Below are 27,837 nucleotides of genomic sequence, written 5' to 3' on the forward strand. Positions count from 1 at the left end.
AGAGTGTCTGCTTTGCATGCAGAAGCTACCAGGTTCAGTTCCTGGCATCTCCAGGTAGAGCTGGGAGGGACCAGCTGCCAGTTCAGCTGCCTGAAATCCTGGGGATCTGCTGCCAGTCATCAATCTAGACAATATTGGGCTAGGTGGACCAATTTCTGAATTAGCATGAGGCAGCTTCCTATGTGCCCCCTTTCCATACATCTGTAGCATCCACTGCATGTTTTTTATTGATGCTGCAAAGGTAAAAGGATATGGCACCTGCCCCAAGTGATTTGTTTATTCAGCTTAGATGCACTCTATTTAAATCTGTCCCACCTGGGAACTTCTGAAATGTGGTACTCCTCCAAAAAACTGCAAAGAGAAGTCTGATCACCTGAGATAGGATTCCATGGAGGGCTAATGGCTGCTATTATGTGGAACCTAGAGTAGGAGTAGGGAGCTGAAACCAGATCCTGCTGTCCTCTCTGCCCCCCCCCCGCCAGGCCAGGTCAGGTCCTAGAGCAGGGGCATAGAACTGGATCCAGCCAACAATCTAGGCCATTCCACACCCCAGCTCCCATGGGCTAACTTGGACAGGCAGGTGGGGGCACCCACCTGTCAATCACCTGATAGTATGACATCAGGTGACAACTGAAGAGGCTCATCTTTGAAGTCCATTTGCAAGCAGTTTCAGTACAGACCACTTAAAACATACTTTAAAGTGATAGCAGCCACATATTTATTTGTATGATGTCACATACTACATCAAGGATGGGACAGTTAGGTGTGGTTTGGGGGAAACGGCCTCACGGACCAAGTTAGGGGTCCTGTCTTAGAGCAGTGAGATAGGCTGTGCTCAGTTCTAAAATGTGGTTTTGTGTGTATTTCTATTCACAGCCTTTAAAAACAGCACAGTGCTGGTGAGTTTCTGGAATGGACAGACCAAGAATGTGTCTGCCGATGTTGCTGTGAGGATCCCTCCTCCTTTGAGTGAACGTATCATCCTTGAGCTCCAGATGCCATTAGCAGCCAGGCAGATGTTAGTGGAGCAGAATCCTGATTATCCCTATGTTGTGCCACCTGGCTACAGAGCTTCAGGGCCTTGCTGGCAGAATCATTTAGATGAGATGCACTGGCAAGATACTCCAGTAGTTCATGGTGTTGGTGCTAGCTGCAGCTCTACCCATCACCCTCTCTGCCACTTCCGCTTCCCAGCTTGGGAGTCCTTTAAGTCTCCAGTTTGTACAGTGCAACTAGATGATGCCTTGATCCCTGGAACCAACCTGACAAAGGAAGAACTGAGCAGGAAGATAGAAGAGCAGCTTTCAAAGGGGAGACTTCCTATTTCAGAAAGTAATGAGAAGGAGAAGGAAGAGAGCAAGAAGCCAAAGGAAGCAAACAATGTTACAGATTTAAAATCCTGTGAAGAGATGGAAAGCAAGTTTACAAAACCAAACAAGGTACAACATCACATTGACTAAGCCAGCATTAAAATTGCTTAGGATAGCTGCAAAATTATTATAATCTTAGGTCCCATTATCTTTGGTAAAGCATTATTTTACAAGATATTGTCAGACATTGTTGAAGAGTCAAGAGGATTCACAGTCATAGTATTTATAATTGTGAAAACACACAACAATATTTCTTTCATTAGGACAGATTGGATGACATGTCCTGATTGCTTCACTCTGGGTAGTGGCTGAGTGAGAGGCATGCTTTCCATTCCTGGCTATCTCTGACAACATTTGTCATCCAGTAAGGTGGGGTGGATAAGGGGTATGGTTGCCAGGTTCAATCCCTGAGACTGATCCTGTATCTTTAGGAGAAGAGAAAGTCAGCCAAGTGCAGGTGTTCTTGCAACCCTGTAATAGGAAAAACCACAAGGTAGAATTCTCCCTTCCCCCTGCACAACTTTTAAAGATACAAAAGACCTCTTGGTTGCCAGGCCCAGCCTCCAAGAGGTCTTTTGTATCTTTAAAAGTTGTGCAGAGGAAAGAGAGAATTCCACCTTGTGGTTTTTCCCATTACAGGGTTGCAAGAACACCTGCACTTGGCTAACTTTCTCTTCTCCTAAAGATACAGGATCAGTCTCGAGGATTGAACCTGGCAGCCCTAATAAGGGGTATGTTTAAACAGGAGCAATGCACATAAAATCTAGTTCATGCAAACCCATACTGTACTGTCCATTTCCCAAATAAATGTTATTTAATTGTTTACTAAATACATTTCATTGTAAGATTTCAGGATAGGCTAGGGTACAATACAATGTAAAATTCCCAACATATATAAAACACTAAAACAATCGACCTATAAATCAATTTACAAAAAGGAAGCAGACAAAACTGCATTACAAATCTTAAAATTATAAAACCAATAAAAACCTTAAAAACTGCAAACTGTCTTGTAATTGTAATTCTGTGGAACTGCAATTGCTACAACAGGCAGAAAAACTGTCTGCCAATGAAGTGGTCTGCCAAGACCCTCAGCAATTTTCAAGTGATCTGTGGGGGGGAAAGCTTGGGAGCCACTGTTCTAGATTGTAATGCCTTAGGGGCAGAGGTCTGCCTCCTTTTGTTGTTTTCAATTCATGTTTTTACAGAATTTTGCTTTTGAGTTTATCTCATTAACAAGAAGCCAAACTAAAGAAAAATGAGGAGAGTTATAGGGAAAAGAAGAGGAGAAGGGGTAGGAAAAATGATCCTTTATAAAGTACCATGTACATGGATGGTGTGATTATGATGTAGTACAGGGGTGGGGAACCTGTGGCCCTCTGTATGTTGCTGGACTACAACACCCATCATCCTTGATCATTAGTCATGTTTACTGGCACTGATAGGAGTTGTACTTCAGCAATATCTGGAGGGCCAAAGAGTCCCCTCACCCTGAAGTCAGCTCAATGTATTAAGATTTCTTTCTTCCTCAGCCAATCCACGCAGGGTCAATTAGCATTTCCATCCCTGTCACTCTCCCATGTGCTCTATGGGTTTTGATTCTTTATTGATATATACAGGACCATCAGAGACAGAGAGCTTCAGAAGATCCCAGCAAAGGTCCTAGCACCATGGTTGACGTAGCTGCCAACACAGACAAATGCATGACTCCACTAAAACAAAGAGGTAGGCAGGCATGATGAAGGTGATCTGGAGATCTTCCAATAGGTATTGAAACATAAAGATATCAGCCAGTTGGTTGGCATTGTCAGGTGTGTTATGGTCACATCCCTTCCTCCATCCCCCAGCTTGCCTGCCAAACCACTGGGCTGCTCTATTGCTGTATGATACACAAACTAGCAATCACACATCCAGCTTCTTCTTGCTGGCCATAGAGAGGAGACGAGGGCAGCTGGTTAGATAATTGGATTGTGAAGTAGTCACTGCTTGCCTCTCTCAAGAGCAGCTTTTCTGTTTACATAGCTCCTCTTCTGGCACCTCTTTAGCAAGTCTTTGTATGTGTGCAACCATCAGTAAATTACATTTCTCCTATGCCGGGGTTAGTAGGTGTACTTTCCCAGGTTAAATTGTCAGGCTATGTTGCAAATTACATTTTTATAAAAACAGTCTCATGGCATCTTAAAAGATTTATTATGATATTTGCTTTCTTGGACCAAAATCCACTTCATCTTATGTTTGGAGCGTGAACCTCACTTCTCAGGCATACATATACACACATTGGGAAGTGTGGCCCAAGGAAAATGCAAAAAGAAAAGAGAGTGTTACAGTGACAATTGACAAGGCAATGTTGGTGATAATACAAGCATCCTGGCATTGGTCGGCTCATTAACACACATAATGTGATAACAGTCTCTAAGCTTGATTCATGCCCCTCCAGATGGTGGAAGTGAATTTCCTGATCTATTGTAATTCAGCACTTTCACAATGGAGCCTCCCTTTGAAGTTTCTCTGTTCCACTATGACCACTTGAAAGGTGTCCTGGTACAGGGAAATGTTCTACTGATTTCTGCCATTTCTGATGTCAGATTTATGTTCATTTTTTCTTTCATGTAGAGACTGACCAGTTTGTCTCATGTAGAATGCAGAAGGGCATTGTCTACAATACAAGTGTACTCTCAGAAGTTACCTTGTTTTCTAAAACATCTCAAAAGAAGGATGTTAGTGCCTCTGAGAAAAGGGTCACTGCTAAGCTATTCCTCAGCATACAGATGTCTGTCTTAGATTGAGATAGTAATAGACAAAAATCACATAAAAAGGATTACAAACGTGGGTATGGAACTCTCCCGTTTATATTTGCATGTAACGGGTGAGCAGCACTGAAACGATGTCCAGAAGAGACACATTAAGAACATTAGAAGAGTCCTCTTGGATTAGCCAAAGACTCATCTAGCCTCACATCCTGTGTCCCACAGTGGACAACTAGATGCTTCTGTGTTTCTGTAGATTCATTTTCTTAAATGTATGTCTTCAGATCAGTGGGAGATAATTGAACGAAATAATTGCACAAGCCAATTGGCTTCCGCTTGGTCATGTAGGAGAGGAGAGGGGGGAGAACGTTCTGTTTCACAGGGGGAAATCCTTTTGCTGCTGGGACGTTCACCATAGCACTACGTTGAATACAACCCAATGGCTTCATTGTATTTATTATAATAATTATTGTTTTAATTTATTACCAACCCTTCACCCTAAGGTCCCAGAGCAGGTTACTGACCTGTCTTACTCTAATATAGACTTATTTCAGATTGAAGCCCTTTTCCAGCCCAACATGAAAAAATCTTCTGCCCAGCCATGCCAAAGGAGTCCTTCTCGGAAGACAGATGCTTCCCAACTCCAAGCTACATTTAACTGGGTAGACCAATCATTGAAGAAAGACCGTTCTGCTATTGAATCAGTTTTCCACATCAGGAGGAGCTACAGTACACCAGCCATACAGGTGAGGACATCCCTCCTATCCTTATGATGCCGGGGGTGGGGGTGGTGGAATCCTTGCAGCGACTGCGCCTTTCTAGGTTGGCCCTTCCATAGCGAATGACCAGTCTTGACCAACCTGAAGAGCATCTCCGTGTTGGTTTGAGATGAAGGCCAACAGGAGATCAGTTTACTTCAGAGAAACCCATTCCAACATGAAGGAATCTTCCCTCTCAGAGGTTAGTGGTGAAAGGGGCGACTCAAGATGGTCCACAAGAGACAGACGTCAACACAGCCAGGACAGAGTTCAAACGTCAGAAGTGGGAGCAGAGGCGGCTTAAGGAGGAGCAACAGCAACAGGAAGAGTGCCTTAAAAGACAGCTGCTGCTTGACAACAAGAGGTAATGAAGGGAAGGGGTATGGGGAACCTTTTTCACACCAAGGGCCACATTCCCTTGCAGGCAACCTTCCAGGGACCAAATACCAATGATGGGCATGGCCAGGGGCAAAAATGAACAATACAATGAACCTGATTCTTCCCTTTTTACAACAGGGTACACACTCACAACCACACACATCTCTCGACCCAGGCAAACAAGAAGCGTTATCACAGTTCTAGGACACATTCCAGCCAGGCAAAAGCACTCAAGGAAGATGCAGAGAAGGACCAGTGAGGAGTGTGACTGGGGAGAGTCCCAGGAAGAGTCTCAAGGGCCAGATACAGTACATAGATCTGGAGGGTCACATTTGGCCCCTGGGCCTCAGGTTTCCCACCCCTGGTAAGGATGTATGTATCAGAAATTGGAAGCTAGGCAATAACGACTGGGCTCCTATTCGGCGGAAGGGCGGGGTATTAGATTTACATCCCGCCCTTCCTCCCAGTAGAAGCCCAGTTATTATCATCATCATCATCACACTGCCTTTCAGAGCAATCAGGTCCTTCTTTTTTTAAAAGGTAATTATTCAGTTTAATAAAACAAACATACAGTATTTAAAGGTAAAAATTGTAAAGAAGAGCAGAAAAGAGCATGTTGCCTCCTCTCTGGTTGTCTGGTTAGTGAAGACACCATCATCATCATCCTGACAAGCTTTTAGCCTTGCAGGTTGATAATATAGTATCTGCTGTGCCTTTTCCTGTTCTGTTTTCTTTGATACTACTGTTTGTTTTTGCCACCTTGAGTAGTGCATTTGCATTAGAAAGGCAGGGTAAAAATTTATATATAAATTGCATAAATAGATAGCCACTGTACTATGGCAGCAGGTTCTTTCTTTCTTTAGATTATTTATATATCACCCTTTCCACAAGACACAGGGTGGTTTACAACAAAAATAAGATAAAACTTCATAAAATTTCTAATATAACACATACCTTAAAATACAAAACAACTCATAACAACTCACTAAATAGCAATTTACTAATGCGGCAGCAGCAACTTATCTATTTTTTCTAATCAGGTCTTGTCTCCTCCAAATGCCTGCCAACGGTGAGTATTAATCAGTTGCCTAAAACTATAAAGAGATGGGGATGGATGCACCTCAGTAGGGAAGGAGTTCCACATGCAAGGAGCCACCACTGAAAGGGCCCTTCCCTGAGTTCAGACATCACATACTTCATCCTGGGTAGTAACCACCAAGGGGGTTTCATCTACTGATTTTGAAGTACGGGCAGGTTGATACAGAAGAAGGTGTTCACAAAAATGATTCCCAAGTTAAGGATGATATCCAAAGTACACACCCTGAAATCAATGGACTTAAGTCCACTGATTCCAGTGGGTCCACTCTGAGTATGACTTAGTTGGATATCACCCTTAGTTATTATAGGCACTTAAACATACAACTTAGTTGGAGTGCTAGACTCGAACATAGCCTGATAGGCTGAGCATACTGCCCTCCATGCTTATAGTGTTTCTTGGGCAGATCATAGCCCAAGGAGTCCCTCAGCCCTCAGTTCCCAGTCTGTAAAATGGAAATAATAGCTACAGTACCTTGAAAAGGTAATCAGAGCCCTGACCAATGCTATCATATTATTGAATTACAAATGGTACATTGTAATTTCGTTCTGTATGATATATTATGAAACAATGAAACTCAAAATCAATTATTGTACAGTGACATGACATTGATTTTATGTTTTTATTTATTTTATTATTTGATTTATGTCCCACCCTTCCTCCCAGCAGGAGCCCAGGGTGGCATGTTGGGAAATGTTTGTAAGAAATATCATAAACTGAAACATGTCACTTGCAAAAGTATTCAACCCCCACACATTAATATTTGGTAGAGCCACCTTTTGCTGCAATATCACTTTTAAGTCCTTTGGGGTAGGTATGTACCAGCTTTGCACACAGTTTCGGAGAGCTTTTGGTCCATTCTTCTTGGCAGATTCACTCCAGGTTATTCAGGTTGCCTGGACGTCGGTTGTGGCCTGCAATTTTCAAAGAGAGCCACAGATTCTCAATGGGATTGAGATCACGACTTTGACTGGGCCACTGTAGGACATTCACCTTTTTGTTCTTGAGCCACTCCAATGTTGCTTTGGCCTTGTGCTTGGGATCACTGTCCTGCTGAAAAATGAAATTCTTCCCAAGCTTCAGTTTTTTAGTGAACTGAAGCAGGTCCTCTTGCATTATTTCCCTGTATTTTGCTCCATCCATTCTTCCTTCAGTTTTAACAAGATGCCCAGTTCCTGCTTTTGAGAAGCATGCTGCCACCACCATACTTCACTGTAGGAATGGTGTGTCTTGGGACATGGGCAGCGTTAGGTTTGCGCCACAGACAGCGCTTTGAGGTTTGGCCGAAAAACTCTATCTTGGTCTCACCTGACCACAAAACCTTTTCCCACATCACAGCTGGGGCACTCGCATGCTTTCTGGGAAACTCCAGATGTGTTTTCAGATGGTACTTTTTGAGTAACAGCTTCTTTCTGGCCACCCTCCCATACAGGCCAGTGGTATGCAGAGCTCTTGATATGGTTGACTGGTGCACCATTACTCCACTCCCAGCCATTGAACTCTGTAGCTCCTTCAAAGTAATTGTGGGACTCTCTGTGGCGTCTTTCACAAGCCTCCTTCTTGTTTGAGCATTGAGTTTTGAGGGACAGCCTTTTCTTGGCAGTGCCTGGGTAGAGTGATGCAGTTTCCACTTCCTGATTATTGATCCAACTGTACTCACTGGGATGTCCAAACACTTGGATATTATTTTGTACCCTTTTCCTAATCTATGCATTTGTATTACACTTTCTCTCACTTTTGTAGTATGCTCTTCCTCTGTTTTTTATGTAACAGACTGAGCACAATGGACCAAATGGTACTTTACTTTCTCTGGCACTTTTTTGAATAGGCAGAGATCACTCCAGCGAACCTTGCAAGGCTCTCAAAAGCAGGAGAACAGTGGCAGCTGGACTGTGTGGCACATGAAGCAGCTCCAGGCTGCAAGTGCAGAGAGGAAGAGACAGGAATTGTGCTTCCAGGAAGACCTAAGGAGCAAAGAGAACCAAAGGCTAGAGTTCTTGAAGGCACAGCGCAAGCAGAGGGAAAACTGGCTGACAGAACATAATGAAAGAATTGATGATCATGAGAAAAAAAGGCTGGTGAGGGCTGTTCTTTTTGGCTCTTCTCCAGTTTCTTAAAATATCCTTATATGGAGAGAGATGGTGAGCAGGGCAATCAAGAAAATCCAACTTCTCTGCCATGGAAAACCTGACTGCACTGAGATAAATTATGTCAAGTAAATGTATCTTCAGATCTGCTTTATTTGCATCATTTACTCAGCTTGCAGATGTTAAGTCCCCTTCCCCAAGAGTTTGAAACTGGAATGGGAGCAGAGCTCTAGGATACTGGGAGGGAATGTAGGACGTAAGTTAGAAACAGGAATTGAAAGGGATAAGCATTTATTGATTGATTGATCGATTGATATCCCGCCCTTCCTCCCAGCAGGAGCCCAGGGCGCTAAGCAGAAATGCTAATTTGTAATAAAAATGCTGTACCTTAATAAAATGTTGAATTCTGTGACCTGTACACCTTATGCCAGTGGCTCCCAATTCCCCCCCCCCGACTATTTGATATTTGCTGTCAGTCTTGGCGAACTACATAATTACTTTTCTGCCTGTTGTAGTAATTCTAATGCACTGTGCTAGATGGTATATTTTTATTGCTTCTTTTATTGTATTGTATTACAATTTGCATTCCATGGAATTCAAATTGAAATACAATATAAGAAATAAAAGAACCAACAAAATACACTTAAAGATCAATATGAATATTTAATATGGAAATGCTGCAGACAACCTGAATGAAATTCATGTGCCACTGGTAGTCCATGGACCAGTTTGGGAACCCCTGCCTTTTGCAATATAAAGCACATTTGCTTTTATTTTTCATAATTCATGCAAGTCACAGAATTCAACATTTCTAGGCTTTCTTACCTTACATTTTAGGTAGGAGATTGTGAAGGCTTTATTATGAAGTAACAGGAAGGGTCCCCTGGGTCATCTTATCCAATCTGCTGCAGTAACAGAATTCCCTCTGATGTAAACCATACTGAGTCTTTTCTTTAAAACCACCAGAAAATAATTATCCAACTCCCCTTAAAAATGCAGTTTGTTGCATGGCTAAATTGCCGTTGGAATTGTCAGCTCTTCACTGAGACAGCAGTGTTGGTGGGGGTGCAGGCAGGGCTGGAGATTCCTTGGTAATTGTCAGGCCGTAAGTCCTCAGCTGGCAGCTTGGCTATAAATCTGCCAGGCTAGCAAGGAGGAAGCAAGATAAGGGCAGAGGCCGTTCAAAGCTTACATGCTAAGCCAGAAATCCAGAAGAGACGTCAGTGAAGGTCCAGGTCTAGTTTGCCAAGAGATCAGTCCAAGTCAAGGTTCAGGGGATAGGAAGACACACAGTGGTCACACCTGACGTTGTAGTCAGCAACAAGCTGAAGCCAAGGTTTGACTTTTAAGGAGCAGGTTTGTCAGCAGGTGTGAGCCATCAGCGTTTTGGCCTTAAGTGGACAGGCCTGCCCCTCTTCTGCCTGACCTTCTGCTGTCTATGTTCTGCAGGTGAGGGGGGAGTATCCTGTTCACTGTCTGTGTCTGGCTGCAGGGACTCTGCTGTATCTGGGGTGCTCTGCAGCTGTTACTCCCGAGTCATACTCGTCTGATGAGTCCTCTGACGGGGCCATGACAGGAATTACGAAGTGTCTAGTATAATTCTCGAAATAGCTAGGATAAGACTAAGATTGCACAGTTTCTGCTTCCTCTGAAGCAAATGTTACAGGCATGCAGGATTTTACATCCATCTGTGTCCTTTTCTGTAGGAGCTGCTCAAGAATAGAATGAAATCTATGCAAAAGAAGTTGGAAGCTGCAGCACAGGAGCAGGACATACAGAAGAAAAAGGAGGCTGCCAAAGGGCAACTGCTGCAAAAGCAGGACCAGATGTCCCAGCAGGTGGAAAAAGAGGGGCAGAAACACAAAGACCTTCAACAGTATCTCAGAGAGCATAGCCTCCTAATGCTGCGTGCCTCACTGCTATCATAAAAAAATGTTGCTCTCTGAATAAGCCAACTCCGGAACAATGCAGTGTGCTGCTGATGACTGTGGAAGCCATTCCACTGAGGCTGTCTTTAGGCACTGGCCTGTGGTATTCTGAACCATCATTCCTTACAGCACACACATTCATTTTCTGTTTGCCCAGTTGTGATCTGACCAGTTTAGTGCATCTTTGTAATGGTTCACGCTGTTCCTTGAAAAAAGGATAAGCTATTCCCCAAAGGCATGACCAACGTTGCTGCAATAGATGTGTCTCCATTTTGATGCAACTGTTGTGGACACTTTTCAATAAGCTCGCATATTGCCCCCTCCCTATCTGGATCATCTTTGGAACTTTTATTAAAATGCCCTCACCCCACACCATGAAATTTACGGAACCTGAAGATGTTTCCAATATGGTCTAGTCAATTTCACATCTTTGAATCCATAGGGATCAGGATTGGGACAGTGGCTAAGTTAAAAGAAAAAAGGGATAAACATGCTACACACACAGCAATGAAGTTCCCACTCCCACTCAAATTATGTTTGTAGTAATTAAGCTACCACTGATGGCTCAGAAAGTTGCTCCTGTTGCTGAACTGAAATCATTGTCCCCAGCCTGAAAAGCAGATTCTTTGTTCCCTTAACAATAACAGAAGTTAAGCTTCGTTAAAATACATAGGATGGTGCTATGCAAGAGTGTTTGCTATGTTGGTGCACTGTCATGGACCTCAATGTTATTTATGCCAGTATTTTAGGAGTTCCAGACTTTATAAGAACCAGTATAGCACAACTGTTAAGACCAGGCAGATAAGATTTCAAATCCTTATGCAGCCATGAAGTTTACTGGGTGCTGTTGGATCAATTACTCTATCAGCGTAATCCATCTCACAGAGTTGTTGTGAACATAAAAGGGATGGAGGGGGACTTTGTAAGCCATCCTGAATTACTTGGAGGAAGGGTGAGATAAATACGTAATAAAATTGATATTATGCAGACACCTTTGCTGTACTTGTAATGGGTGCTGGATCAATAAACATATTCGACCTTTGCCATACTGTTTTCAGCACCTGCAAAACACTTCTTCATTTAAGGAAACCTACACAAACATATACATCTGACATATATTTTAATATGTAATCCTATTTTATAATGTATATTTTTAAAACTGGTTTTATTTTGAAAAAATAGGCTTTCTTTTTAACATCTGATTTTATCAGTAACATTAATGTATATTCTATATTTTATGCAAACCACTTAGAGGTTTTTCATGATTAAGCAGTATATAAATCCTGTTGAATAAATAAAACTAAATACATATGATAATGTCCAGGCCAGGGTGTTTCTGAGCAGAATTCACAGAGGTTCTTTGAACTATAAAGTCTCATTAGCCACGCTGCCACTTGTGGCAACAGGAGCTCATCATCATTCAGACAGAGGCAGAAGAGAGATAGTGCTAAGGTGTTCAATGCCACTGCTTTCTAGAGAAAGGATGGCTGCCCTGTTGCCAGTAAGGGGGTCTGTCAGTGGTAAGCCCTCCCAGGGCTTTGGTGCCTCAGCAGCTGCCCAAGGATACCAACCTCTAATGCTGTGCCTGTAGGCCAGATGGCATAGGCACAGGAGAGTTTCTACAACAGGTCTATGGAGAAATAGTCCAAAGTATCAAGCTCAAGTTCCACAACCATTTTCAGACTCCCCTCTCTATGGTACACCTCTATTTGTGAGGCCCCCAACATGTTCCTCATAACAAAGAGTATCTCGTAGAAAAGCAGCAGGGAAACTGCAGCCATCTTCATCTAGCCAGTTCCAAACCACACAAAGGGCCTCTCCCCATTTCAAACCGTTTATTAATAAATCCGACTTCCCCAATATCAGTGTAAAAACAAATGTTTTAGGTACCCACATGGAGACAAGCAAGGGTTTAGCAATTAAGAGTACCAACTTGAAATTTCAAACATGACATGTTCCCATTGCTTTTTAGACAGCTTAAGGAAAAGATGAGAAAATTGTGCCTATCATGCACCGTACCAATATTAAATGAAGAGGGCTTGCTTTTCATTCTGAAAATGTAATTTGATGTATAAGCTGCCATTGTCTTTCTGTAGCTTGGAAAAGGAATGGAACAAATTATGAGGCTCTAAACTGGGTGTGATTTCCTTAAACTAGCAATATGGGGGAGTGCTTCGGTAAGTTCTTCTATCTAGAGATGACTTGATAGGAATCCCAACACAATCAATGTTATAATTCCCAATTATATCAGAGCAGGTTGCTGGTACAGGTATTGGGGCTGAAGACATTCCTTTAAAATGCAGGAGAACAGCAGTTCCTAAAGCAGAGGTGAAAAACCCGTGACCCTCAATATGTTTAGGACTCTAACTCCCATCAGCCCCAGGCATGCATAGCCAATGGTCAGGGATAACAATTGTACTCCAACAACATCTGGAAGGCCCCAGGTTTCCCATTCATGCCCTAAACTGAATATATATCAATTGTCACAATCCAAATGGAAAGTTTTAGCACCTGAACACTACCTGTTGATATGAATAAACAGAATAGCAGTTCACAGTCAAGAGCAGGTGTAGACGTTGGAAACCACCCAAAAGGTAACAAATGGGCAGTTCCTTAATGAAAAAGCCTCAAAAGGCCAGTCTAACCAGCATCTATCGCTACTCCAGGAGGGAACTTGGAGGTTTGATCAGAAATGGTTTAGCTGCCTGTAAGATATCCAGTTCAGGGTCCAATGATCGACCAAGGCCTTCCAAAACCATAATGGCAAAGACGACAGAGGCAAAGTTGCTCTCCAGCTTTACCTAGAAGCACAAAAGACATCAAGCAGGTAAAAGTAGATCATTGTTCTAGTGGAAACAGAATGCAAGTAGTATTCGAGGCTCCACAAAGCAAGAAAAAAGATTATATGAAATCACATTTGACTGAGCTTAACAATGCAAATAGTTTTTAAAAGTCACTTTTGGGGCAGAAAATGTCTTTAAGCATGCAGCAGTGGTTCAAACACAGCATAATGTAGCCATGTAGAATGGAAGGAAATGTTGTACAAGGCCTGAAGAAAACAAAGTGTTTATTCTAGAGCTAACAGCTAATCTACTATTAGTCATAGGAAGGAGCCATATAGATACATGGTACAGGATCTCCATAGGAAACGGAATCCAGCATCCTGACAATTACAGTGTTACTAGCTCTCAAGACTAAAGTATGTGGATAATCCCCAATGACACATTAGGAGCCACAGCTATGTAAGATTTCCAGTGTGCAGAGAAGTAGGGTGAAAATTCAATTTAACATACATGTCCAGGTTTCTAGGCACAATCCCAAACCATTTGTAAAGTTGTTTGGCACTTTTTAATTTTGGGCTAGAGCATCTAGGAATACAAAATATATATCCCCATGCATTCTTTCAAACACATGACTGCACGTTCAAGCTTTTTCTGTTCCAGTGATTTCCCCACTCCAAATAAACATTCGTCAAACATCCTTCAGATGGCATGGCCTGATACAGTTGTGAAGAAGAATGAACAACATGTAGATGATCTCACCTGGTGGGTCATAACTAACTTGAAAACGCTGGACAGCAGGCTTGCTACTTGGAGCTGGAATGCAAAGGATTAAAATGCCATTCATTTTATTAATCCGGAAACTGTAACTATAACAATTTAGCAATAATAGTGAAGTATATGATGTGTGTGTGCATGCATTTGTGTGTGTGAGGAGAGGGAGAAATCACGTGAGGAAATGAAAAGGATGCACTCAATGTGACTTAAGCATGGAAGGCTTAAAGTTGAGAATTTTTATCTTTTATATAAGTTGACTAGTAGTCTTGTTTCTGGCATCGCTCAAGAATTGCAAGACACACAAAAATTAATACCATTTTTAAGACAGTGGTTAAACTCAATGCAGTTGTTAAATGTGAAGTGTGCCATCTTGATTCAAAAAGGCATCCAACTGTATCCAAGCATAGACAAAAACCTGCTCCTTGATCTCAGGAACCATTGTGTAAAATCTGGTACAATCATCAAGCCTTTTAAGCAGAGCCCGTATCCCAGTCCACATTTGTCTTGGAATTGTTTTTAAGGTGTTTTTAAAAGGGATTTTGTTTTTATGATGTTTTTAAATATGTTTTGTTTTTCATATGTTTTATAGATGTTTTTAGTGTTTTGTTGTTGATTTGCTGCCCTAGGGGCCTTGGCATAGTGGTGCCTATGAGCACCACATTGTAGGTCCCAGCACTAGAAGAACTGGGAACAGGAGAAGCTACTTGTCCAGTAGAAACTGCTACCATATGTTTTGGAAGTTGCTTATCAGTTCACTATACATTTGTACACCTCTTTAGACATTTATTTATTTGTAGTATTTAAATTTATATCCGATCCTTCCAGATTGCCTCCAAGTGTTCGCCAAGGTGCCTGCCCCTTTTAATTTTTTTAAAAAATAAGGATGGGTGGTTTTTTTTGTTTTTTGGTGAGGGGATGACATGTTCATTTTGGGTCAGGAGGTGGTCTGCTTTTTCTTTGGTCTGTGTTTTATTTGTTGGGAGGGGGGGTTGTAGGTGTTTTGCCTGTAGGTTTGGGAGAGGGGTTCTGAACATCACCAGTTTTCCCCCCCTGCAAAATGGGTATTTTTATGCCCATGACAGATTTCCAAATGTGTCCTGATCTAAAAAGTTCTGGGACTCCTATTCTAGTGAAACAGAATGCAAGTATCATTGGAGGCTCCACTGATCAAGAAAATAATTACATGAGATCACATACAATTTGAACTCCCTAACAATGCAAAGTCATTTTTAGACAGAAAATGGGGTTCGGAGAGTGAGAACCTTTCACTGGTTGCCAGACTTAGTCATTTTAATTCCCTGTACTTTATTTTTTTAATTCTGCATTTAAACATATTTGAAATATTTTGTTGCATACTTGACCGAGATAGGAACAGATAAAACTCTTAACTATATTGTATTAATTAATGATATTTTAAGTATTTATGTTATATTTATATATTCATATTATATACTCATATATTGGCATATTCAGGATTATGTATAGGGTCAGATTAATAAAAAGAAGAAAGTCAATAATTTATGATCAAGTGTATGATGTTTCTTTTTTAAAATTATTATGCCTTTTTTCTTCCCTGTTGCATGTTTTATATGTTAATAAGCATAATAAAATAGAAACCTATATGTTTTGTATATGTGCATGTGCGCACACACACACACATATATATATAGATGCACACATACATATATATATCAGAAAAATGTATAGCTAGAGGTGAGATTATTGCTGACAGTGGAGCTGGGCATTCTGTAGAATAAAACATTTCCTGCTTTGAATTACCACAGCTACACACAAGAGACGATCAAACTTTGACTTGGGCTACTGACCTTTCCCAAAGCTATAGTACTGTTCCTAGCCTTTGTCACCAGCTCCGCCATGTCAGCTTTGAATCTTTCCACATCCTTGCACCGGTTGGCTCTGGAGTGATGAAGGATTAACTCTGCCACTCTCTCCCCCTGCGGAATAAATTAAGAAGGCCATTCAGTCAAGCCAGTCTCTGGTGATCTTCCTTGTTGACCAAAATTTCCAGACAGCACACTTTTAGCCCAGTTAAAATAAGGCTGAACGTTAAAATGATTGCAAAAGCAATTGTTTTTGGAGGCTGCAATTAGACAAGCATAAAAGGAAAAAAATATATATGCAAGGCTGCTATGTCCAGTTTGATATAAAATAGCTTTCTTCACGCCCAGTTGCTATTAGAAATGGTCAGAAAGAAAGAGCTACTTAACACCAGATGCCTCCAGACTGTCAGGGTCACATCCAAAACGGCTGTTCTGCCAGCACAGGAAACTTCCACTCGCGCAATGAAATTTTTTCCTCCTCTTCCCTGCAGCCCCTCGCGTACCCCCAAAATCTGCTTCAGAGGGCTGCAGGGCCCTCCAGAGCAGATTTTTGAAGGCTTGAGGGGAGAGGAGAGGAAGGGAAGTCCCACTGCATAAACAGAACTCCGAACATGCAGTATTTTGTGGGAGGGATTCAAGTGCATACTGAGAAACTTAGATTTGGGCTGCTAAAGTGGTTTAAAGGGCTCTGTTGACCTAGAGAAACAAATCCACTTTAGAAAAAGAATCTGACTTGTTGTGGTGTGAAAAGCAACAGGGAAATTCCAAAAGTGTGGGATGGACAAATGACAAGGTCATATAAAAACACCCCACAAAAAAAATCAGAATGAATGCACAATAAGCTTTCTGCAAGCAAATCAGGATGAATGCTCAATAAATAGGTCATTTGGAGGAGCCCACTGTAATATCTCTACTTCAACGAGATCAAATGGGTCCCAGCCCAGGGGGTGGGTGAATTAGCTTTTCAAATACTTAATAGGGTTATTTGTGTCTTTTCATTCTCAGCACATGAAAAACAAAAACACACCTTCAAACATTTTTACCGTGCTATATAAAAGGAGTACGGTTTCCATATTCTATCAGAGACAGAACATCTGTCCATTTACGAAGGAGGCAAGGAGTCAGTTTTTTTCCAAAAGCGGCCCTTCTGAGAATCCTCTTTGGAGCAATTAAAGGAATAGAAGCCTAGTTCTGGAGAAAATTGTAACCTTGAAGTAATCCTGGGAGGAATAGCAGAAAATGGTGGTAGGATTAAGCTTCTGTGGAGGCGAGGTAGAAGTCTCAGCAGGTAATTGAAGACTGATAGCAACAACATGAAGAAATTGAGCAGAAGGCCAACGAGCATTTGAGGAGACTTCACAGGCCCAAGCTAAGAGTCCAGAACACATCATACATCAGAGAGCAATGTGGTGTAATGGATAGAGTACCAGACTAAGACCTGGAAAACCTAGGTTCAAATCCTGGCTCAGCTCACTGGGTGGCCTTGGGTTCTCTCTCAGCCCACCTCACAGGGTTGTTGTGAGGATAAAATTGGGGGGGAAGGGCAAAGATAACCTCCTTGGAGGAAAAGCAGGAGAAAATGCAATCAATCAGGAATAGGCCAGTGGAGGCATAATCCAGAACTCATGTGATGTCACTAATATAATTTAACCCCATGTTTCCAAAAAGGTGCAGGATCCACCTTGGAATCGTATCTCACCTGTCCTAATACTACAGCAGTGAAGACTGCCCTGAAGTTCTCAAGATCAGGACCCTGCAACTCTGCTATGATTCCTGCATCCAGAAGGACCATCTGGAGGGGGGGACGAGAAGGCTGCACTTCTAGAATGAGAGTGTCCAGCAGGTCCACAATGGCAGTCTGCTCCTCAAGGTGGTCAGTGAAGAGGTCTGCTCCCTGGACCAGGATATTCCCAGGGTGCAGATCAGCATGGACAAAGTTATCAACAAACACCTGAAGGATTGAAAAACATGTATTGAGAAGAGAAAAAAGAAAGAAAAAGCAACCTGTCAGCCTCTCAAATCAAGTAACTAGTACATGAAGAGCAAACGGATGTTGCTTAGTAGAATATCTGTTCTGCATGTGAAAGGTCCTAGGTTTAATCCCTGAAATCATCACTTAAAGGCTGCCAGGTCACAAGGCTGGAAAATGCCTACAGCACTGCTACCAGCGAGGGAAGACAATATATTGAACTAGACAAGCGGAATCTGCAACAAACGGTTGCAGTGTGGAGTGCTCCTGTTCATAGTTCCAGTCAGCCATGCCCTTCCTCCTTAATACTCCAATCCATTCCTCCCACCCAGCTTTCAACACCACCCCCACCAGTGTTTCTTGGCCACTGAACACAGTTAATCCTCATTGGGCTGTTCTGTGGTCCCCCTCTACTTAAGTATTTTCCCCTAACACTTTTTTGTGTACTTCTGCAAACCTCAGGGTTCCCTTAAGCCTGCTGATATCTTCCACCTGCGCTTGAGTGGTGCTGTTTGGGCTACGCACAGGCAGGCACTCAGAGAATTGAAAGCATTATTAGTATACATGAGAGTGATTCAGCAGTTAAAAAAGGATCACGTAGCAGGTAATGGAATGCTCTCTGTCTAAGACCCGGGAGAGCTACTGCCAACTAGAGGAGACTTTAATGTACGGTTCTTCAGCCTTGGGTCCCCAGATGTTGTTGGACTATAACTCCCATTGGCTAAACTGGCTGGGATTGATGGGAGTTGTAGTCCAACAACATCTGGAGACCCAAGGTTGAAGAACACTGCATGGAATAGATCAGGTGTGAGGACCCTTTGGCCCGCCAGACATTGATGAACTACAACTCCCATCATCTCTGGCCATTAGCCCCACTTGCTGGGGCTGATGGGAGTTGTAATTCAGCAACATGTACAGGGCCAGAAGTTCCCCACACCTGGGATAGAGGGACAAATACTGTGACCCCAGCAGCTTTCTTTGTTCCAAAACTAGGGGTGGTTAACCTGTGGCCCTCTAGATGTTGTTTGGCTTCAATTCCTATCAGTCCCAGCATGGCCAATGATCAGCAATGGTGGGAGTTGTGGTCAGCAAAACCTGGAGGCCACAGGTTAGTCATCTCTGTCACAGATGGACCATGACTAGAACCCACTGTAAAACAACATTCTTAATGCTGATGCAGTTAGCAGCTTCTACTGGCAAGGTCTATTGCTGAAATGATAGAAATATTCCCATAATGAAGTGATAAAGGGGTTCCTCAGCAGATGTACAAGGAGATCTCAATATCTGGCTGTCTGATGGAGCTATGTAGGCAGGGATGAGGGGAAGGTTCAGACTGGTCTCTAAAAACAAAATCTTAAACAAAAAACTGGCTAGATTATATAATAGCCCTCACTTCAGTTTTATCCATCTGTGATGGAAGATTTCAGATATGAAAACACTTGTATTTTATACAACAGATTCATTGCCTTATAGGCTGTCTGCAGAAGCAAGTCAATCCCAAGTTGCAGACAAGGAAGTACTCTTACCATCTTTAGAAGCATATCCACGCCCATCTTGGCTAATTTCTGACGTAGTTCCATTGCGGCCTCTGTATGCAGGTACTGAGATATAGGCTTGCTCTCCTTAAACAGAAACAAAGCTGAATCAGGAAGGCCCTGGGAACTTCTCAAGGGCATATTATATGCCTTTTGGAAGACAATGGAAATGCTTCAGGGGGGATGAACATATAAGCCATACAGGTGGGATGAATATTCTCTGGTGCAGGCCTTACAACATGATCCGGCTTTCTCCTCATTGATGAGGCATGCAGAGTCTCAGCCTCTCAAGGCCAGAAACAGCCAGTCATAATTGTTAGTCGTTCACAAAATAAAAACCTTACAGACGTTTTGTAGCCTTTGAAGGCCAAAACACCTCTGTTGTGGGCAGTGGTCAGCAGCAGCAGGACGACTCTGCGCATGTTTCTACTTCTCTTTTTGTACCCAAAACTTCGTGCTCCTTTCTAGTAGTCAGAGACTAAACCTCCCATCCACCTTCCTCTGGGGAAAAGCAGACCCCATGGGAGAAACTTCATGTGACGTTAAATATGTATAAACATTTAATGTGCATTTTATTCCCCCCCAAAAAAAAGAATTAAAAGGTGGGAACAGAGAAGAAGGATCTAACCAAGGGGTAGGGAACCTCTGGCCCTCCATATGTTGTTGAACTACAACTCCCATCAGGCCAACAAGCATGGCCAATAACCAGGGATGGTGGGAAATGTAGTTCAGCAACATTTGGAGAACCAAAGTCTCTGCACAATTGACCTAACCCCTTTCGCCTGCTGCTACAGTCCTGCTGAAAGTCCCCCTAGTCCCAAGCTGATATTAGAGCCAGGAGCAAGTCTTCCATTGGCCCCAACAGAAGCTTCCTTCCAGATGCTGATGTCAGCTTCAGGTCAACAAAAACAAGCACACCAAGAGACTGAAAAGCTACAGTCTGATGTTTCTTTGCAAAGGTCTAATGTATACAAGATCAGCAGAGTGACCACTCACATACGTGCTCAGACAGAACCACTTGTATTTCATGGCCTTTTGTGCCCATGGTTTAAAATTATTTGTATGTATATGTCACATACATACACACACACACAAAGTGATGCAGCAATGGGCTTTTCCACTGTTGCCACAGATGTTGTGGAATGCACCCCCAGCAGAAACAAGAGGCCCCATCTGCATTTGCATTCTGCTGGCTCTTGAAGATACATCTGTTCATGCAGACATTCCTTTAAGCTCTTGTGTATTTTAACATGTTGTATAACTAATGTTTATATTTTGTAAACCGCTTAGAAGCCTATTTTGGCATTCAGCAGTATATAAATAAATTAATAACAACCAGTGGTGGCTGGTGGCTCCATGTCAGTGGAATCCACTCTGGGTTTTAGTCCAAACTTTCAAGAAGCTGTCGAAGTTGCTTCAGTTCAGACAAGAACCTGGAGCAGATTTCTCCACTGACATGGAGCCACCAGCCTCCATTGATAACAATAACAACAGATCCCAGCCTCCTGAGGATAACTATGATGAAGTGGACTGTCATTCTCAAAAGCTAATGAGACAATACATCAGTTAGTCTTTAGAATGCCAGAAGATTGTGCATGTGTGTGTATTTGAAAGAGAGAGTGCAAATGTGTGTGCCAACTTTACTCTGGAGCCTGACTACTCATACAGGGGTCTGTTCGTTAGACCAAATAAACTTCCAGCTCTTAGGTAGCTGTCTGTAAACAGGGAAGTCACCCACTCCTGCTGTAAACGTTCAATGTCCGCACCTCAAAGGTTTCCACGAGGATGTTTCTTGTCACAAAAGGGCGAAGAGGAACAGGGAACTTCACATAATCCACACCTTGGAAGTTAAGATGGAAGCATTCCAGGTTCCTTGCTTCATAATGCAAGTCAATCTAAAGAGAGTGGTGAAAATAAAATTGAAAGAAAGTAAGAGTGGAGGGAGAATGGAATGGGGTGACTAGAACCCTGAAGAGGAAGCATTCCACATTGCAACATTTTGTTGCAGGTCTTACTTCTTAATAATAATAATAATAATAATAATAATAATAATAATCCGTATCAGAGAGCCTGTAAAGTTGAAGGCAGTGCAGCAAAACTGAGGCTCTGAACTCTGAAACCTTAATTCCAGTGGAGTTGAGTTATGAAAGAAATATTGCAGAGAATCAAGAGAACTCCAAGCAAAAATGCTTCCCACCTGCTGAATCATGAGTTTCTCAAACTCCTCCACAATCTCCGTCAAGCTGAGCCACCTGACCCCTGGGAAAAGCTCAATGAATCGACTGCCCATCTTCATTAGAAACAGATCAGTTTGAACCTGATGAACTAATCCAGAATGCAGTACCTGCGCCAAAGACCAAAAGTAGCCAGATCATCTCTTATGGACACAGAATATGAGCACCATTAACAATCCAGTTCATCCTAATGGACATGATTGTATTACAAACTTTAAAATAAATCTCTTTATAGTAGGAGTGGCTAACCTGTGGTCCTCCAGATATTGGTAGATTACAAGCTGACCAAACTGACTGGCACTGATGGGAGTTGGAGTTCAACAACCTCTTGAGTCCCACAGGTACCTCACCTGTTTTATAGGTATAGGAACACAGCAGTGCTCTTGTGAACCTTTCATTCAGATGAAAGGGGCCTTCTTAAAGGAACACTGATGGATTGTGCCCCTAGTCTTTATTAATGTTTAATTAACTAGCTGGTTATTTTAAAAAAAACCCAATGTACTAAGTTTCTATAAAACTGCAGATTATGAGTCCCATCTTTCTTTAAAAGGACATCCTCTTTTTTCAACACAAGTATATAACCTAAGCAAAGAAAATAAATGTCTTGCTTCAAAACTGTTGTTTTGACCTATATTCAGCCAACAATTAGCTCAATTACAGTGCAATCCTATACACATTTTCCTGGAAGTACCTCTGAATAGGATTGAAATGTTAAATTAACTAACAGAGCAATTCTAACCGTAACTGGGAGTGGAGCAGTGGCCCAATAGCTGCATCCCAACTCCTGCTGGCTTGAACCAGCCAAGGCAGAAGGTAAGGTGAAGCATTTTTTCTGCTTTTTTGCTACATTAGTTCCAGGCTATTACAGCTGAAGGGCTCCAAGGATTCAGCTCCTTGTGGGATGCAACTGTGAATATAGCAAATACTGTATCTGCCCCCTAAAATGCCGTCTTTTGGGGCTTGCCTTTGACTACCACTAGCGGGAAACACCAACCGATGGCACATCTCTCCGTCAATCGAAGCGGATGGAGAGGGGATTACAGGGTATCCTAACTCCTCTAGTCATGATGAAGAGTAGGGTAGGATTGCACAGTAAGGCTTCCATCTTATACCCCTTTATGTGGAAATAAACCCCCTTGGACTTACTTCTGAGTAGTCATGCATAGGACTGCACTGTAAACCTCACATGATCGAAATTTCTTTAACTGAATTATTTATTTGGGGAAATCAAGATTCTAACTAAGTTTCATCACAGCAGTCATCATCACTATTACAGTTGCAGAAGGCCTTGCCTAGGGAAACCCATCTAAGCCCATCCAAAGAGATATTTGGCAAGGCCGCCAGAATACGGTTCTTGAGACAGAGCTTCAGGAAGTGGAGCAAATTAATATGTTGGTGGTGTGGCAGAAGAGAGGGAGGCTTACAGCACAATCCCATGCATGTTTATTCAGAAGTAAACTCACTGCGCTCCATTCACTGTACTCAGTGGCGCATACGCTCGGGTAAGCGGCACAGGGATCAACATCCTACTTGTTCCTAGTGCACCAAGTAGGGAATTTGACTTTGTGTTTATCACGTTTTAATAGGTTTGCTGATATTTGTAAGCAACATTGGCCGTGACACTTTGGATGCTAGAAAAGGCAAATTCTAAACATTCTCCTTAATTCTTTGAACCTTCTTTCCAAAAGTACTGGCTGCCACCTGCCACCGTGTATCCATACAAACTTATTCATCTTTGCTGAATGTCTGATAAACCAGCTCATCTGGATATCCCCCACAAAAGTCAAAGAAAATGAATGAGGTTACTCAGTCTACAGTGTGGCCCTAATCCTATGCATTGGGAGGGGCTGAAGCTCAGTGGCAGAGCACCTACTTTGCATCCAGAGGGTCCCAGATTCAATCCCCGGCATCTCCAAGTAGGGCTGGGAGAGATTGCTGCCTGAAATCCTGGAGAACCACTGCCGTCAACATTGACAACAGATGGACTAACAGTCTGACTTCGTACAGGAAAGTTTCCTATATATCTTTAAGTCGGAAGCAAGTCATACTCAGAGATGTAAAATTTCTGAAAATTTTGAAGCCATGAAAAAAACTGTTTTTTGGGGGGGAGGTGTTTTCAGAAAAAAAAGAAATTTTCAGAAAAATTGAAAAAATGCAATATTAGCACTTTTTACAGATTAAAAATTACTTTGTTACTTCGGGAACATAAAATGTAATTATGTACAAGTTGGTCTGGCATAAAATTATCACATTTGGTATATTAAAAGTACATTTTATTCAAACAATCATTACAAATTGAATTTACTTTTTTAAATTTTTACCTTTGTTTTTTGTAACAAATGTAACTACAAGATCCTGAACTGTAAAGAACACCTGAACTGGAAGGAACCTTTTTCATTTTGCCAGTTTATGAGGAGCTGGCAAAAAACAATTAAAAAAACCCAAAGAAACCATCAACATTAATAACAAAGAAAATTATTTATGTCTCCGATAGTCTTCCACAGCGTCAAGCAGACAAAAAGAACTGAGAGGGGGGACAAGGGGGGGGAACCAAGATTCAATGAAACATTTTGTTCATCATGCTAAAATAAAACATTCCATAATCCATCTTTTCTTCATTTTTTTCAATTTTTCAGGAAAAAAAAATGACTTCAGAAAAAAATGGGGGGAAATGGGTTTTTCCCCAATTTTTTCTGGGTTTTTTTCAGGCCTTCACATCTCTAGTCATACTAAGTTCAAAAGGACTCACTTCTAAGTAAATGAGCATAGATTTGGAGCCTTACTTTAATGGCTACTGGAACAAGGCGGTCCCTCTTTGAGAAGAATAATGGTGCACTCGGATATCCAGAACTGGAAATCTGCCCAGCATGTTCATGGAAATCGCCTTCACAAAGCAACTGATGGTCACCATATTCTTCTGAAATGTTTTCCTCTTCCCAAACCACCTGAAGAGTCCCTTAAGACCAGACACCTGCCAGGCTTCCAACGCACTGCCCTGGGAAAGTTCCTTCCGGACTTCCGGGAAGGGTGACTTAGCCTGTGCCTGCTTTTGAGACGGGCTCCTGCCTCAAAAGAAGCTTATTCAGATATATCAGTCAGTTTTTTCTTTTTTTTTGACTGATTAAACTTCTCCCGGGTAGGGAGAAACGAAGAGATTAACCTCAAAGCCTATTTTTGTTGGGACGACCAGATCTCATTAATTTATGGGACGAGGTCCAGCCGACGAAGGTGGGACGGATTTTCAACAGCAAGCTCTATCTGTTAAAGCGAACGTTCATCTTATCTTCTAAGAGAGAACGCATTAACAGGCAAGCACCCTTCTTTCTATATTTTTCTTTTACTTGACTTAAATTGTTGCTGTTTAAAAGAGATTTGCCAGATTGATCGGTTTTTGACATCTCACTGGGGAGCCGTAACTTCTCTCTGCTACGCACTAATTAATAGCTTATCTCTGTTTTTGTTGCAAAAAGCTGTCCTGGATTTGCATTCTAAAGATACACACAGAAGAGGGATTTCTATTCCAGATTTTTATTTTGAAAAATATTATACTGTTTTGAGACTACTCTCTTTTTGGTCTATTTTATTTTGACGAATCTGTTTCTTGACGATTGCCATTAATTGTTTCGATCCTGGGAACTGCATTTTGTTTACTTAACTATTGGAGAGATAAGGCTGTCTGCTCTGTTTATACTGTGATGTCACCAAGTTTGGAGTATTAACCCAATTGTTGCTGAAATAAGAAGTGGTTTTCCTATATTTTTCTTTTAAAATGGCAATTAAGAAAGTGGCTGAGAATCTGGAAATAACTATGTTTCAGAAAATAATGGATGAGATTGAGATAACGAAAATTGAATTGAGTAAAATGAAGCAGGAGATTAAAGATATAAGGGTCCCTGTGAGAGAGGTGACCCTGGAAGGGGTCCCTGTGAGAGAGGAGACCCCGGAGATTGGAACAGGGGTCCCTGTGAGAGAGGAGACCCTGGAGACTGGAATAGGGGTCCCTGTGAGAGAGGAGATCCCGGAGATTGGAACAAACGTGGAACAGGAACAAGATTTGGAGTCTATGGACTTTAGAAATAAAATCTATTGTTTGGAACTCAATGTTATCTCTGAAGAAATTAATGAAGATTCTAGAGATAAAGTTATCAATGGCATGGATTATCTTCTGGACTGGAATGATGTGATGGAGCCCAATATAGAGAAAATCTATGGAATTAACTGCAGCCATGTGACAATGGAAAAACTTTTAAGAGATGACCCAGTGTATTTTGAAAAAAAGAACAGAGATATGATTTTACAGCAGTATTTCAGCAACCTATTCAGAATGGATGGCAAGAAAATATTTGGGATAGAGGTAATTCCCATCAGACTCTTACTATATGACTATGGCTTTGACAGCAAGATTATTATGGAATACTGATAATGGAAGATTGGATATTGAAATTACTGGACTTAACAAGACTACTGAAGATGGAAGATGGAAAATGGAACTAATAGAGATAATAGAACAATGGCTACTGAAATTACTGAACCTAACAGATTCTGATGTGATGGATTAATTGAAATGTTTATTTTGACTATGGTTATGACAATAAGATTATCATAATTAGTAATGAGATGGATTAATCGATATGCTTATCTGAAAAAAAAAAATTGATAGATATATTTCTTAAAGAATTGAAATCTCTCTTTGACTTTTTGTGGAAAGAATAAAGTAATGTTTATGAGATTTGATGATTAAGTAAGATAACTACTGGAGGAAAGTGATTTTATAATATGACTTAAGAGACAGGATTGCTATATATTATAGACTTATAACTGATTTGATCTTTGACAAATGGGAAGTCAATATTTTACTCTTTATTTTTTATTTTTGTTTTTTTTTCTTTTTTTCTTTTTGTTTAACTATTTTTGATTTTGTTTTTTGTCTTTGAATGTTTTATGATTTTGTCTTGTATGTTTTATGAAAATTTGAATAAAAATTATTGAAAAAAAAAAAAAAAAAAAAAAAAAAAAAAGGAAAGTTCCTTCCGCACTGGCTCTCCAAGAGCAGAGATATCCACATAAGCCTTATACACCTGGGCGATGCAGCCAGACCCAACGGGTTCCTGGCTTTCAAATATGAAGATCTTTTCCCAGCCTTCCCCAAAAGCTTTCCCTAAAGAACGTCGGGTGTAGCCCCATGGATGAGGGATCACCTTCAAGTGAAGCTTGGAGAACCGGACACAGAACTCTTCAGAAAAGAGGTCTCTTCTTGTGCTTGCCCACTGCCCCAGTTTGATGTACGTGGGACCAGAGGACTCCGTAACCTTGAGCAGAAGGCGGAGCCAGAGTGACGCAAAACCCGGAGACATGCGGGTCAAGGGGTAGAGCAAAAGTAAAGGCCCAAACTTCAGCAAGAGGACGCAGGCTCTGACTACAAAGGAAAAGGCTAGTCCAACACACCGGAGGAAACCAGCTGAAGAAAGCTCACCTCTGTTAAGGCGGACATCTCCTTTTATTAGGACCCCTCTGTTGGGCGCACCTTCACACCTCACACCCAGAGGCAACCCCACAGTCCCCCAACACAACCAAGAGACCTTTGCCAAGGCTTTGCGTGGCAACCAGCTTGGACCATCGCCAGCTGAGGATGGGATGGTAGGTCTCCTACCCCATGTTTTAATTGTACACTGAGCCTTTCTCACAGTGAGGATTCTACAATCAGCAGACAGGAAAATCCGAGCAGAGGAATAGTAATACCAAGTAGTCATAGTCTTGGGAGAGGAGACACCAAGGGACTGGGCTGGAGGTGGGAGCACTGGCTATGCTCTCTCAGCTCCCCTTCTGAGGAAATCATTTGAGAATAAACTCTGGAAGAAGCAGCTTAAAAACAGGTAGTCGGTGATCCCCAGCAAAGATAGTTGCATCGCTGTAAAACAAAGGAAGGCGCTCCCCGCCTACTCTCAGACATGTCAGCACCAGAATCTACTTGTACATCATTTAACCCCAGGCATGAGGTGGAGGTGGAGGTGGAGGTGGCATCTCACGGCCCCTTCACCCATCAGAGAGATCCCAACAGCCCTAATTTCTTGCAAGGTCAACGATGTTTGGAGATGCAAGCGTTACCAGTCCCCGCGCCCTCTTCAACCCAGCGGGCATCCGAGGGTTCCACCTGAGCGTTGCTAACGGTGACCAGCGCTGCCACGGGCTCGCCTGGATTTCCCTCATCACAAGATGGGCTTCCTTTTCCGTCAGCGCCGTCTTCTTCGCTGGATGCTTCTGCGGGAACCTGCTCATTCACCAGCAACTTCTCGTCGGTGCCGTTAAAGCAAAGAGAGGAGACAAATTCAGTGGCAAA

General features: G+C 42.0%; 2 protein-coding genes across 7 annotated transcripts in view; one reads left to right on the forward strand and one right to left on the reverse strand.

Moving 5' to 3' along the window:
• The window catches only part of LOC133390345 (uncharacterized), an 18,367-nt gene extending 6,421 nt beyond the window's left edge, over positions 1-11,946 (forward strand). For 2 of the 6 annotated variants that reach the window (XM_061638781.1, XM_061638782.1), the window contains exons 7-12: positions 877-1,439; positions 2,990-3,095; positions 4,661-4,863; positions 5,076-5,239; positions 8,178-8,427; positions 10,143-11,946. In XM_061638781.1, coding sequence (XP_061494765.1) covers positions 877-1,439; positions 2,990-3,095; positions 4,661-4,863; positions 5,076-5,239; positions 8,178-8,427; positions 10,143-10,364 — 1,508 coding nt within the window. In that variant the 3' untranslated portion in view covers positions 10,365-11,946. Of the gene's footprint in view, positions 1-876; positions 1,440-2,989; positions 3,096-4,660; positions 4,864-5,075; positions 5,240-6,293; positions 6,323-8,177; positions 8,428-10,142 lie in introns of those variants that run through there. The other 4 variants (XM_061638783.1, XM_061638785.1, XM_061638784.1 and 1 more) reach the window with 4 other exon arrangements.
• Positions 11,522-27,837, reverse strand: ADCK2 (aarF domain containing kinase 2; the record flags this gene model as incomplete). Its single annotated transcript, XM_061582253.1, has 8 exons — positions 11,522-13,165; positions 13,907-13,960; positions 15,748-15,876; positions 17,462-17,713; positions 19,258-19,353; positions 21,033-21,161; positions 21,464-21,610; positions 27,652-27,837. Coding segments are annotated over 8 exons (1,137 nt in total), but the record flags the coding sequence as incomplete, so codon positions are not given.

This window comes from Rhineura floridana, chromosome 8 (genome assembly GCF_030035675.1).
Source record: "Rhineura floridana isolate rRhiFlo1 chromosome 8, rRhiFlo1.hap2, whole genome shotgun sequence".
NCBI classification, from domain to species: Eukaryota; Metazoa; Chordata; class Lepidosauria; order Squamata; family Rhineuridae; genus Rhineura; species Rhineura floridana.